Source organism: Tachyglossus aculeatus, chromosome 22 (assembly GCF_015852505.1).
Source record: "Tachyglossus aculeatus isolate mTacAcu1 chromosome 22, mTacAcu1.pri, whole genome shotgun sequence".
Classification (NCBI taxonomy): domain Eukaryota; kingdom Metazoa; phylum Chordata; class Mammalia; order Monotremata; family Tachyglossidae; genus Tachyglossus; species Tachyglossus aculeatus.
Window position 1 is genome coordinate 49,370,168 of NC_052087.1, and position 13,068 is coordinate 49,383,235.

The 13,068-nt window shown below is 47.0% G+C and overlaps 1 protein-coding gene across 3 annotated transcripts in view; it reads left to right on the top strand.

Moving 5' to 3' along the window:
* The window catches only part of SPTBN2 (spectrin beta, non-erythrocytic 2), a 174,730-nt gene that overhangs the window by 124,991 nt on the left and 36,671 nt on the right, over positions 1 to 13,068 (top strand). For all 3 annotated transcript variants that reach the window (XM_038764161.1, XM_038764160.1, XM_038764162.1), the window contains 5 exons: positions 3,273 to 3,475; positions 5,738 to 5,828; positions 6,126 to 6,272; positions 9,410 to 9,673; positions 12,470 to 12,706. In XM_038764161.1, coding sequence (XP_038620089.1) covers positions 3,273 to 3,475; positions 5,738 to 5,828; positions 6,126 to 6,272; positions 9,410 to 9,673; positions 12,470 to 12,706 — 942 coding nt within the window. The remainder of the gene's footprint in view (positions 1 to 3,272; positions 3,476 to 5,737; positions 5,829 to 6,125; positions 6,273 to 9,409; positions 9,674 to 12,469; positions 12,707 to 13,068) is intronic.

Here is a 13,068-nt window from a genome sequence, read left to right on the forward strand (position 1 = left end):
TCCGTTTTACAGATGAGGGAACTGAGGCCCAGAGAAGTGAAGTGACTTGCCCAAAGTCACACAGCTGACAACTGGTGGAGCCAGGATTTGAACCCCTGACCTCTGAATCCAAAGCCCAGGCTCTTTCCACTGAGCCACGCTGCTTCTCTGTGCCTCAGTTATCTCATCTGTCAAATGGAGATGAAGACTGTGAGCCCCCTGAGGAAAACCTGATCGCCTTGTAACCACCCCAGCGTGTAGAACAGTGCTTTGCACATAGTAAGCGCTTAATAAATGCCATCATTATTGTTATTATTCCAATACAACAATAAACAGACACCTTCCCCGCCCAAAACGAGCTCACTTCATTTCTCTGGGCCCCGATCCTCCCCATCTGCCAAAACGGGGATTCAATCCCTGTTCTTCCTTCCATCAGCGCTTAGAACAGTGCTTTGCACATAGTAAGCGCTTAATAAATGCCATTATTATTATCCTGTGAGCCCCATATGGGACCCAATGATCTTGTACCTCTCTGTGCGCTTAGTACAGAGCTTGACATATAGTAAGCGCTTCGCAAACACCACAGGTAAGAAGAAGCAGCGTGGCCTGGTGGTTAGAGCCCGGGTATGGGAGTGAGGAGGACCTGAGTTCTAATCCCGGGTCTGCCACTTGTCTGCCGAGGGACCTCGGGCGAGTGAATTCACTTCTCTGGACCTCAGCTACCTCATCTGTAAAATGGGGATTAAGACGGTGAACCCCATGGTGGACAGGGACTGTGCCCAACCTGATTAATAATAATAATAATAATAATGGCATTTATTAAGCGCTTACTATGTGCAAAGCACTGTTCTAAGCGCTGGGGAGGTGACAAGGTGATCAGGTTGTCCCACATGGGGCTCACAGTCTTCATCCCCATTTTACAGATGAGGTTACTGAGGCCCAGAGAAGTGAAGTGACTTGCCCGAAGTCACCCAGCTGCCAAGTGGCGGAGCCGGGATTTGAACCCATGACCTCTGACTCCAAAGCCCTGTGCTCTTTCCACTGAGCCACGCTGCTTCTCGATAATAAATTAAATAATAATTAATAATAGTATTTATTATTAATTAATAATTAATAATAAATTATTGTTTAATAGTGATAATAATGATAATGATGGCATTTATTAAGCGCTTACTCTCTGTGCAAAGCACTGTTCTAAGCGCTGGGGAGGATACAGGGTAAACAGGTCATCCCACGGGGGGCTCACAGTCTTGAGAAGCAGCACGGCTCAGTGGAAAGAGCCCGGGCTTTGGAGTCAGAGGGCTTGGGTTCAAGTCCCGGCTCCGCCACTTGAGAAGCAGCGCGGCTCAGTGGAAAGAGCCCGGGCTTTGGAGTCAGGGGTCATGGGTTCAAATCCCGGCTCTGCCACTTGCCAGCTGTGTGACTTTGGGCAAGTCACTTCACTTCTCTAGGCCTCAGTGACCTCATCTGCAAAATGGGGATTAAGACTGTGAGCCCCCTTGGGAAAACCTGATCACCTTGTAACCTCCCCAGCGCTTAGAACAGTGCTTTGCACATAGTAAGCGCTTAATAAATGTCATTATTATTATATTAACAAAATAAAAAAAGTAGAATAAATATGTCCAAGTAAAATAAATAAATAGAGTAATAAATCCGAACAAACATATATACAGGTGCTGTGGGGAAGGGAAGGAGGTAAGGCGGGGAGGGATGGAGAGGGGGAGGATTCATTCAATCGTATTTATTGAGCGCTTACTGTGTGCAGAGCACTGGACTAAGCGCTTGGGAAGTCCAAGTTGGCAACATCTAGAGACGGTCCCTACCCAACAGTGGGCTCACAGTCTAGAAGGGGGAGACAGACAACAAAACAAAACATATTAACAAAATAAAAAAAGTAGAATAAATATGTCCAAGTAAAATAAATAAATAGAGTAATAAATCCGTACAAACATATATCAATCAATCAATTGCATTTATTGAGCGCTTACTGTGTGCAGAGCACTGGACTAAGCGTTTGGGAAGTCCAAGTTGGCAACATATAGAGGCGGTCCCTACCCAACAGTGGGCTCACAGTCTAGAAGGGGCAGACAGAGAACAAAACCAAACATATTAACAAAATAAAATAAAAAGAATAGTAAATCTGTACAAGTGAAATAAATAGAGTAATAAATCCGTACAAACTTATATACAGGTGCTGTGGGGAAGGGAAGGAGGTAAGGCGAAGAGGGATGGAGGGGGGAGGATTCGTTCAATGGTATTTATTGAACACTTACTGTGTGCAGAGCACTGGACTATATGGACTGTACTATATTCGTTCAATCATATTTATTGAGCACTTACTGTGTGCAGAGCACTGTACTAAGCGCTTGGGAAGTACAAATTGGCAACATATAGAGACGGTCCCTACCCAACAGTGGGCTCACAGTCTAGAAGGGGGAGACAGACAACAAAACAAAACATATTAGCAAAATAAAAAAGTAGAATAAATATGTCCAAGTAAAATAAATAAATAGAGTAATAAATCCGTACAAACATATATACAGGTGCTGTGGGGAAGGGAAGGAGGTAAGGCGGGGAGGGATGGAGAGGGGGAGGATTCGTTCAGTGGTATTTATTGAGCACCTACTGTGTGCAGAGCACTGGACTAAGCACTTGGGAAGTCCAAGTTGGCAACATAGAGAGATGGTCCCTACCCAACAGTGGGCTCACAGTCTAGAAGGGGGAGACAGACAACAAAACCAAACATATTAACAAAATAAAAAAAATAGAATAAATATGTCCAAGTAAAATAAATAAATAGAGTAATAAATCCATACAAATATATATACAGGTGCTGTGGGGAAGGGAAGGAGGTAAGGCGGGGAGGGATGGAGAGGGGGAAGATTCGTTCAATTGTATTTATTGAGCACTTACTGTGTGCAGAGCACTGGACTATATGGACTGGACTATATGTTGCCAACTTGGACTTCCCAAGCGCTTAGTCCAGTGCTCTGCACACAGTAAGCGCTCAATAAATACGATTGATTGATTGATTGATTGATTGACTAAGCGCTTGGGAAGTCCAAGTTGGCAACATGTGGAGACGGTCCCTACCCAACAGTGGGCTCACAGTCTAGAAGGGGGAGACAGATTGCCTCCCTCCAGCGAGCCTTATCATTTCCTTAAGGGCCCTCGTTCCTCGAGAGGCCTCCTCTGGCTGGTTGCCCCGTCCTCCATTTCCGTGCCCCTTCCTGGGGTGGGGGGCAAGTGGAGAATGCCCCCGGTAGCCAACTGCGTGTGTCCCTCCCCCGCAGGAGTACGTGCTGTCGCACACGGAGCTGCCGGGGACCCTGCAGTCCGCCGACGCGGCCATCAAGAAGCTGGAGGACTTCCTGAGCACCATGGACGCCAACGGGGAACGGATCCGCGGGCTGCTGGAGGCCGCGCGGCGGCTCGTGGACGGCGGCAACATCCACGCCGAGAAGATCCAGGAGAAGGCGGACTCCGTCGAGGGCAGGTGCGTCGCGAGGAAGAGGAAGGAGAAGGGGCCCGAGGGAAGGAGAACAGGAGGGAAGCTGCGCGGCCTCATGGATGGAGCCCGGGCCTGGAAGTTGGAAGGACCTGGGATCTAATCCCGGCTCCGCCACTTAATAATGATGGCATTTGTTCATTCATTCGTATTTATTGAGCACTTACTGTGTGCAGAGCAATCAATCAATCAATCAATCGTATTTATTGAGCGCTTACTATGGGCAGAGCACTGAACTAAGCGCTTGGGAAGTACAAACTGGCAACATCTAGAGACAGTCCCTACCCAATGGTGGGCTCACAGTCTAAAAGGGGGAGACAGAGAACAAAACCAAACATACTCACAAAATAAAATAATAGGATAGATATGTACAAGTAAAATGAATAAATAGAGTAATAAATATGTACAAATGTACATAGAGCACTGTACTAAGCGCTTGGGAAGTACATTTGTTAAGCACTTGCTGTGTGCCAAGCGCTGGGGGAGATACAAGGTGATCGGGTTGTCCCATGTGGGGCTCTCAGTCTTCATCCCCATTCTACAGATGAGGGAACTGAGGCTCAGAGAAGCAGCGTGGCTCAGTGGAAAGAGCCCGGGCTTTGGAGTCAAAGGTCGTGGGGTCAAATCCCGGCTCCACCACTTGTCAGCTGTGTGACTTTGGGTAAGTCACTTCACTTCTCTGGGCCTCAGTTCCCTCATCTGTCAAATGGGGGTGAAGACTGTGAGTCCCCCGTGGGACAACCTGATCGCCTTGTAACCTCCGCAGTGCTTAGAACAGTGCTGTGCACAAAGTAAGCGCTTAATAAATGCCATTATTATTATTATTATTAAGTGACTTGCCCAATGTCACACAGCAGACATGTGGTGGAGCCTTGATTCGAACCCATGACCTCTGACTCCAAAGCTCGTGCTCTTTCCACTGAGCCACGCTGCTTCTCTTGTCTGCTGTGTGATCTTGGGCAAGTCGCTTCACTTTTCTGAGCCTCAGTTACCCCCTCTGTACAATAGGGATTGAGACTGTGAGCTCCAGGTGGGACAGGGTCTGTGTCCAACCTGATTCGCTTGTATCCACCCCAGCGCTTAGTACAGTGCCTGGAACATAGTAAGTGCTTAACAGATACTATAAAACCAAAGAACCAACAGTGGGATGATGGGGCAGGAGGCGAGAGAGGTGGAAGTTCGAGAAAACAGGGCAGAAGATGATAAGGCTCCTTGAGGGCAGAGATCACATCTACTAAGAGAGAGAAGCAGCGTGGCTCAGTGGAAAAGAGCCCGGGTTTGGAAGTCAGAAGTCATGGGTTCAAATCCCGTCTCCGCCAATTGTCAGCTGTGCGACTTTGGGCAAGTCACTTCACTTCTCCGGGCCTCAGTTCCCTCATCTGTAAAAGGGGGATGAAGACTGTGAGCCAACCGTGGGACAACCTGATCACCTTGTAACCTCCCCAGCGCTTAGAACAGTGCTTTGCACATAGTAAGCGCTTAATAAATGCCATCATCATTATTATTATTACTAATTCTACTGTACTCTCCCAAGCACTTAGTACGGTGTTCTGCCCAGAGCAAGCCCTCCATAAAAGCGATTGATTGATGGATTGATTGGGAGGAACATGGAGAAGGGAGTCCAGGGAAAGGGCGTAGAAAGAAGGGGAGAGAAAGGATGGAGGACGGTGAAACCTTGAGGACTGGAGAGGGCCAGGCCCTTGGGAAGCCACTGGAATTCAGGACTCCCGAGTTCCATTCCGGTGGCCCCAGAGAGGCCTTCCCTCTCCAGGGAGGGGACCCGAGGAGGGGGTCAAGGTCCGGGAAGTTTAATATCCGTCTCCGGGAGTTCATCATCATCATCATCATCAATTGTATTTATTGAGCGCTTACTATGTGCAGAGCACTGGACTAAGCGCTTGGGAAGTACAAATTGGCAACATATAGAGACAGTCCCTACCCAACAGTGGGCTCACAGTCTAAAAGGGGGAGACAGAGAGCAAAACCAAAAATACTAGCAAAATAAAAGAAATAGAATAGATATGTACAAGATAAATAAATAGAGTAATAAATATGTACAAACATATATACATATACACAGGTGCTGTGGGGAAGGGAAGGAGGTAAGATGCAGGGGATGGAGAGGGGGAGAGGAAGGAAGGGGCTCAGTGTGGGAAGGCCTCCTGGAGGAGGTGAGCTCTCAGCAGGGCCTTGAAAGGGGGGAGAGGGCACCTGGCTCGGCTTCACGCGGAGGTCCCCACCCCACTGCAGGCACAAGAAAAACCAGGACGCCGTGCAGGAGCTGCTGGGTCGCCTGAGGGACAACCGGGAGCGGCAGCACTTTCTGCAGGATTGCCACGAGGTGTGCCCCTTGATGCCAGCCCTCTCCCCTGCTCCATGGCGGCCCTTCCCCCTGGCTTTCCCGGCCCACTTCCTGCGGCTGTGGCGGTGTGAGCGGGAGAAGGACTCATCCCAAGGTCTTAGGTTCCTCTCTTGGGCCACCCGATGGCTCCCGGCCATCTCTCCCCGCCTCCCCGTAGGCCGCCGTCCCTCCCGTGCCCTTCTCCGTTGGCCTTTCCACTCGCCACGCGCGTGCCCCCGCTTCTCCCTTCGCCCCCGGTCCCCTCACGGCGGACTCTCCCCCCCAACCCCGGCCTAGCTGACTCTGTGGATCGACGAGAAGATGCTGACGGCCCAGGACGTGTCCTACGACGAGGCCCGCAACCTGCACACCAAGTGGCAGAAGCACCAGGCGTTCATGGCCGAGCTGGCTGCCAACAAAGACTGGCTGGAGAAGATCAACAAGGTGAGGGGGCGGAGGAGACCGACCGACCCATCGGTCGATCCATCGGTGGTACCTCATCATCGTCATCAATCGTATTTATTGAGCGCTTACTATGTGCAGAGCACTGGACTAAGCGCTTGGGAAGTACAAATTGGCAACATATAGAGACAGTCCCTACCCAACAGTGGGCTCACAGTCTAAAAGGTACCTGTTGAGCCTCTGCTGGGTGCAGAGAACTGTACTAAGACGCTTGGATCCGGACTTAAGCATCAAGGTGCTTTAATAATAATAATGGCATTTATTAAGCGCTTACTATGTGCAAAGCCCTGTTCTAAGCACTGGGGAGGTTACAAGGTGATCAGGTTGTCCCACGGCGGGGGGCTCACAGTCTTAATCCCCGTTTCACAGATGAGGTTACTGAGGCACAGAGAAGTGAAGTGACTTGCCCAAAGTCACACAGTTGACAAGTGGCAGAGCCGGGATTGGAACCCATGACCTCTGACTCCAAAGCCCGGGCTCTTTCCACTGAGCCACGCTGCTTCTTCACCTTAAGCATCAAGGTGCTTAAGGGCTACCTGGGCAAACACAAAGTCCATTCATTCATTCAATCATTCAGTCGTATTTAACTGGGCGCTTACTGTGTGCAGAGCACTGGACTAAGCGCTTGGGAAGTCCAAGTTGGCAACATCTAGAGACCGGCCCTGCCCAGCAGCGGGCTCACAGTCTAGAAGGGGGAGACAGACAACAAAACAAAACATATTAACAAAATAAAATAGAATATGTACAAATAAAATAGAGTAATAAATATGTACAAACACATACACATATATACACAGGCGCTTAACAAGTGCCATCGTCATCATCATCATCATAAATGCGAATGATCGATGGATTCATTCATTCATTCAATCGTATTTATTGAGCGCTTACTGTGTGCAGAGCACTGGACTAAGCGCTTGGGAAGTCCAAGTTGGCAACATCTAGAGACGGGCCCTACCCAGCAGCGGGCTCACAGTCTAGAAGGGGGAGACAGACAACAAAATAACACATATTAACAAAATAAAATAAATAGAATAAACATGTACAAATAAAATAAATAAATAAATAGAGTAATACATATACATTTTTAATTATTTAATCGTATTTATTGAGCGCTTACTGTGTGCATACCACTGGACTAAGCGCTTGGGAAGTCCAAATTGGCAACATATAGAGACAGGCCCTACCCAGCAGCGGGCTCACAGTCTAGAAGGGGGAGACAGAGAACAAAACAACACATATTAACAAAATAAAATAAATAGAATAAATATGTACAAATAAAAGAAATTAATAGAGTAATACGTATACATTTTTTTTCATTTAATCGTATTTATTGAGCACTTACTGTGTGCAGACCACTGGACTAAGCTCTTGGGAAGTCCATGTTGGCAACATATAGAGACGGTCTCTACCCAGCAGCGGGCTCACAGTCTAGAAGGGGGAGACAGAGAACAAAACAACACATATTAACAAAATAAAATAAATAGAATAAATATGTACAAATAAAATAAATAAATAAATAAATAGAGTCATAAATACGTACAAACATATACATATATATAGAGCACTGAACTAAGCGCTTGGGAAGTCCAAGTTGGCAACATCTAGAGACGGTCCCTACCCAACAGTGGGCTCACGGTCTAGAAGGGTGAGACAGACAACAAGACAAAACATATTAACAAAATAAAATAAATAGAATAAATATGTACAAATAAAATAAATAAATAGAGTAATAAATACGTACAAACATATATACGTATATACACAGGCGCTTAACAAATGTCATCATCATCATCATCATAAATGCGAATGATCGATGGATCGATCGGAAGGAACCACGCTGTAGGGAAGCAGCATGGCTCAGTGGAAAGAGCCCAGGCTTTGGAGTCAGAGGTCATGGGTTCAAACCCCGACTCCGCCAATTGTCAGCTGTGTGATTTTGGGCAAGCCACTTCACTTCTCTGGGCCTCAGTTACCTCATCTGTAAAATGGGGATTAAGACTGTGTGCCCCCCGTGGGACAACCTGATCAATCAATCGATCAATCAAGCAATCGTATTTATTGAGCGCTTACTGTGTGCAGAGCACTGGACTAAGCGCTTGGGAAGTACAAGTTGGCAACATATAGAGACGGTCCCTACCCAACAGTGGGCTCACAGTCTAGAAGGGGGGGATCACCTTGTAACCTCCCCAGCGCTTAGAACAGTGCTTTGCACGTATAAGAAGTAGCATGGCTTACTGGAAAGTGCCCGGGCTTTGGAGTCAGAGGTCAGGGGTTCAAATCCCGGCTCCGCCAATTGTCAGCTGTGTGACTTTGGGCAAGTCACTTAACTTCTCTGTGCCTCAGTGACCTCATCTGTAAAATGGGGGTGAAGACTGTGAGCCCCACGTGGGACAACCCGATCACCTCGTAACCTCCCCAGGGCTTAGAACAGTGCCTTGCACATAGTAAGCGCTCAATAAATGCCATTATTATTATTATTATTATTATTCATTCATTCATTCAATCGTATTTATTGAGCGCTTACTGTGTGCAGAGCAACGCTTGGGAAGTACAAGTTGGCAACATATAGAGACGGTCCCTACCCAACAACAGGCTCTTCGATCTATACACGTCATTAATAAAATAAATAGAATTATCCAGCACTTAGAACAGTCCTTAGCATCGGCTTGAGCTGGCAACGTGGGCCGGGTCTTAAGCGCTCAATAATTTTCGACTGTGAGCGCACTGTTGGGTAGGGACCGTCTCTCTATGTTGCCAACTTGTACTTCCCAAGCGCTTAGTCCAGTGCTCTGCACGCAGTAAGCGCTCAATAAATACGAAGCAGCGTGGCTCAGTGGAAAGAGCCCGGGGTTGGGAGTCAGAGGTCGTGGGTTCGAATCCCAGCTCTGCCACTTGTAAGCTGTGTGACCTTGGGCAAGCCACTTCTCTGTGCCTCAGTTCCCTCATTTGTAAAATGGGGATTAAAACTGTGAGCCTCACGTGGGACAATCTCATCACCTTGTATCCCCCAGTGCTCATAGTAAGCACTTAATAAATACCATCATCAATAAATACGATTGATGATTGATTGATTGATTGATTTCCGGCCGTCCCCACGGCTGCCTCCCACCCCCCAGGAGGGCCGGGCCCTGTCGTCGGAGAAGCCGGAGCTGGAGCCGCTGGTGCGGGAGAAGTTGAAGGCCCTGCAAGGCCGTTGGGAGCACCTGGAGAGCACCACCCAGGCCAAGGCCCGCAGCCTCTTCGACGCCAACCGGGCCGAGCTGTTTGCCCAGAGCTGCTCTGCTCTGGAGAGCTGGATGGGCACCCTGCAGGCCCAGCTGCACTCCGATGACTATGGCAAGGACCTCACCAGCGTCAACATCCTGCTCAAGAAACAGCAGGTTCGGAGCCAGGCCCGCCCGGGAATGGGAGCGGGGACGTCCGACCGGCTCTCGGGGGGCTGGAGGCCGACGGGCGGCTAGTTGGGCCGGGAGGAGCGGTCGGAGGTGGGGAGATGCCTTGGAAAATGGATTCTCTCCCGCAGGCAGGCGATGGTGATGGTGATGGTGATGGTTATTTATTTATTTATTTGTTTGTTTGTTTGTTTGTTTGTTTATTTATTTACTTGTTTACTTGCTTATTTATTTATTTATTTATTCATTTATTTGCTTATTTATTTATTTATTCATTCATTCATTCATTCATTCATTCATTCATTTGTGTGTGTTTATTTATTTATTTATTCATTTATATGCTTATTTATTTATTTATTTATTCATTCATTCATTTATGTGTGCGTTTATTTATTTATTTATTTATTTATTTGTGTGTTTATTTATTTGTTTGTTTGTTTATTTATTTATTTACTTGTTTGTTCATTCATTCATTCATTTATGTGTGTGTTTATTTATTCATTTATTTGCTTATTTATTTATTTATTCATTTATTTGCTTATTTATTTATTTATTCATTCATTCATTCATTCATTTATTCATTTATTTATTTGTGTGTGTGTTTATTTATTTATTTATTCATTTATATGCTTATTTATTTATTTATTTATTTATTCATTCATTCATTCATTTATGTGTGCGTTTATTTATTTATTTATTTATTTATTTGTGTGTGTGTTTATTTATTTATTTGTTTATTTATTTATTTATTTATTTTGCTTGTGCATATCTAGTCTATTTATTTTATTCTGTTAGTACGTTCGGTTTTGTTCTCCGTCTCCCCCTTTTAGACTGTGAGCCCGCTGTCGGGTAGGGACCGTCCCTAGATGTTGCCGACTTGGACTTCCCCAGCGCTTGGCCCGGTGCGCTGCACACAGTAAGCGCTCAATAAATACGATTGATGATGATGATGGTGAGGCAGCGTGGCTCAGTGGAAAGAGCCTGAGCTTTGGAGTCAGGGGTCATGGGTTCAAATTCTGACTCCGCCGCTTAATTCGTTCAGTCGTATTTATTGAGTGCTTACTGTGTGCAGAGCACTGGACTGAGCGCTTGGGAAGTACAAGCTGGCAGCATCTAGAGACGGTCCCTACCCAACAGTGGGCTTCGCTTGTCAGCTGTGTGACTTTGGGCAAGTCGCTTCACTTCTCTGGGCCTCAGTTCCCCCATCTGTAAAATGGGGATGAAGACTGGGAGCCCCAACCTCATCACCTTGTACCCTCCCCAGCGCTTAGAACAGTGCTTTGCACATAGTAAGCACTTAATAAATGCTATCATTATTATTATTACTATCAATCGGTGGTATCCACTGAGTGCCTACTGGGGACCAAGCACCGTAATAATAATAATAATGATGGTATTTGTTAAGTGCTCACTATGTGCCCAATCAGGTTGGACAAAATCCCTGTCCCCCATGGGGCTCACAGTCTTAATCCCCATTTGACAGATGAGGGAACTGAGGCCCAAAGAAGCAAAGTGACTTGCCCAAGGTCACACAGCAGACATGGGGCAGTACTCTGGGGTGGATACAAGCAAGAAAGAGTTGGACATAGTCCCTGTCCCACCTGGGGCTCACGGTCTTAATCCCTATTTTACAGGTGAGGGAACTGAGGCACAGGGAAGTGAAGTGACTTGTCCAAGGTCACACAGCAGACAAGTGGCAGAAATTCATTCATTCAGTCAGTCGTATTTATTGAGCGCTTACTGTGTGCAGAGCACTGGACTAAGCGCTTGGGAAGTCCAAGTCGGCAACATATAGAGACGGTCCCTACCCAACAACGGGCTCACAGTCTAGAAGGGGGAGACAGACTGTTGGGTAGGGACCGTCTCTATATGTTGCAAATTTGTACTTTCCAAGCGCTTAGTCCAGTGCTGTGCACACAGTAAGCGCTCAATAAATACGATTGAATGAATGAATGAATGAACAAAACAAAACGTGGACAGGTGTCATCATCAGAAAAAAGAATCAGAAATTCATTCAATCATTCAATTATTACTCTATTTATTTATTTTACTTGTACATATCTATTCTATTTATTTTATTTTGTTCGTATGTTTGGTTTTGTTCTCTGTCTCCCCCTTTTAGACTGTGAGCCCACTGTTGGGTAGGGTCTGTCTCTCTATGTTGCCAACTTGGACTTCCCAAGCGCTTAGTCCAGTGCTCTGCACACGGTAAGCGCTCAGTAAATACGATTGATGATGATGATGGCTGTCTCTCTATGTTGCCAACTTGGACTTCCCAAGCGCTTAGTCCAGTGCTCTGCACACGGTAAGCGCTCAATAAATACGATTGATGATGATGATGACTGTCTCTCTATGTTGCCAACTTGGACTTCCCAAGCGCTTCGTCCAGTGCTCTGCACACGGTAAGCGCTCAATAAATACGATTGATTCAATTGATTGATCAATTGATGATCATCAATTGATTGATCATCAATTGATTCAATTGATGATTCAATCGTATTTATTGAGCGCTTACCGTGTGCAGAGCACTGGACGAAGCGCTTGGGAAGTCCAAGTTGGCAAGAAATGGGACTGGAACTCCGAGGCCCAGGCTGTGTCCCCTAAGCTACGCTGTTTCTCAGTACTGAGTGCTTGGAAGAGTCTAATGGGACAGAGTTAGCAGGCGCGATCCTTGCCCTCAACGAGCTGACAGTCGCTGGGAGCGGGGCGGCCTTTAAGAAGGGGCAAGGCCTGCTTTGGAAGGGAGGGGAATCAAGCCTCTTCTCCTTGGCGGGGTCGGGGCAGATGCTGGAACGGGAGATGGCTATAAGAGAGAAAGAAGTGGAAGCCATCCAGGCCCAGGCGGCAGCCCTGGCCCAGGAGGAGCCAGGGGCCGGGACCGGAGCCGGGGAAGTGGAGAGCACCTCGCGAGCCGTGGAGGAGAAATTCCAGGCCCTGCGGAAGCCCCTGCAGGATCGTTGCCGGCGCCTCTTGGCTTCGCGTGAGCAGCATCAGTTCCACCGGGACGTAGAAGATGAGATCGTAAGTAATGATGATAATCATAATAACGCTTGCGGTATTTGTTAAGCGCTTACTCCGTGCGCTAAGCGCTGGGCTGGATACAGGCAAGATCATCATCGTCCTCAATCGTATTTATTGAGCGCTCACTGTGTGCAGAGCACTGGACTAAGCGCTTGGGAAGTACAAGTTGGCAGCATATAGAGACGGTCCCTACCCAACAGTGGGCTCACAGTCTAAAAGGGGGAGACGGAGAACAAAACCAAACATACTAACAAAATAAAAGAAATAGGTCTATACAAGTAAAATAAATAAATAAATAGAGTAATAAAGATGTACAAGCATATATCCATATATACAGGTGCTGTGGGGAAGGGAAGGAGGTA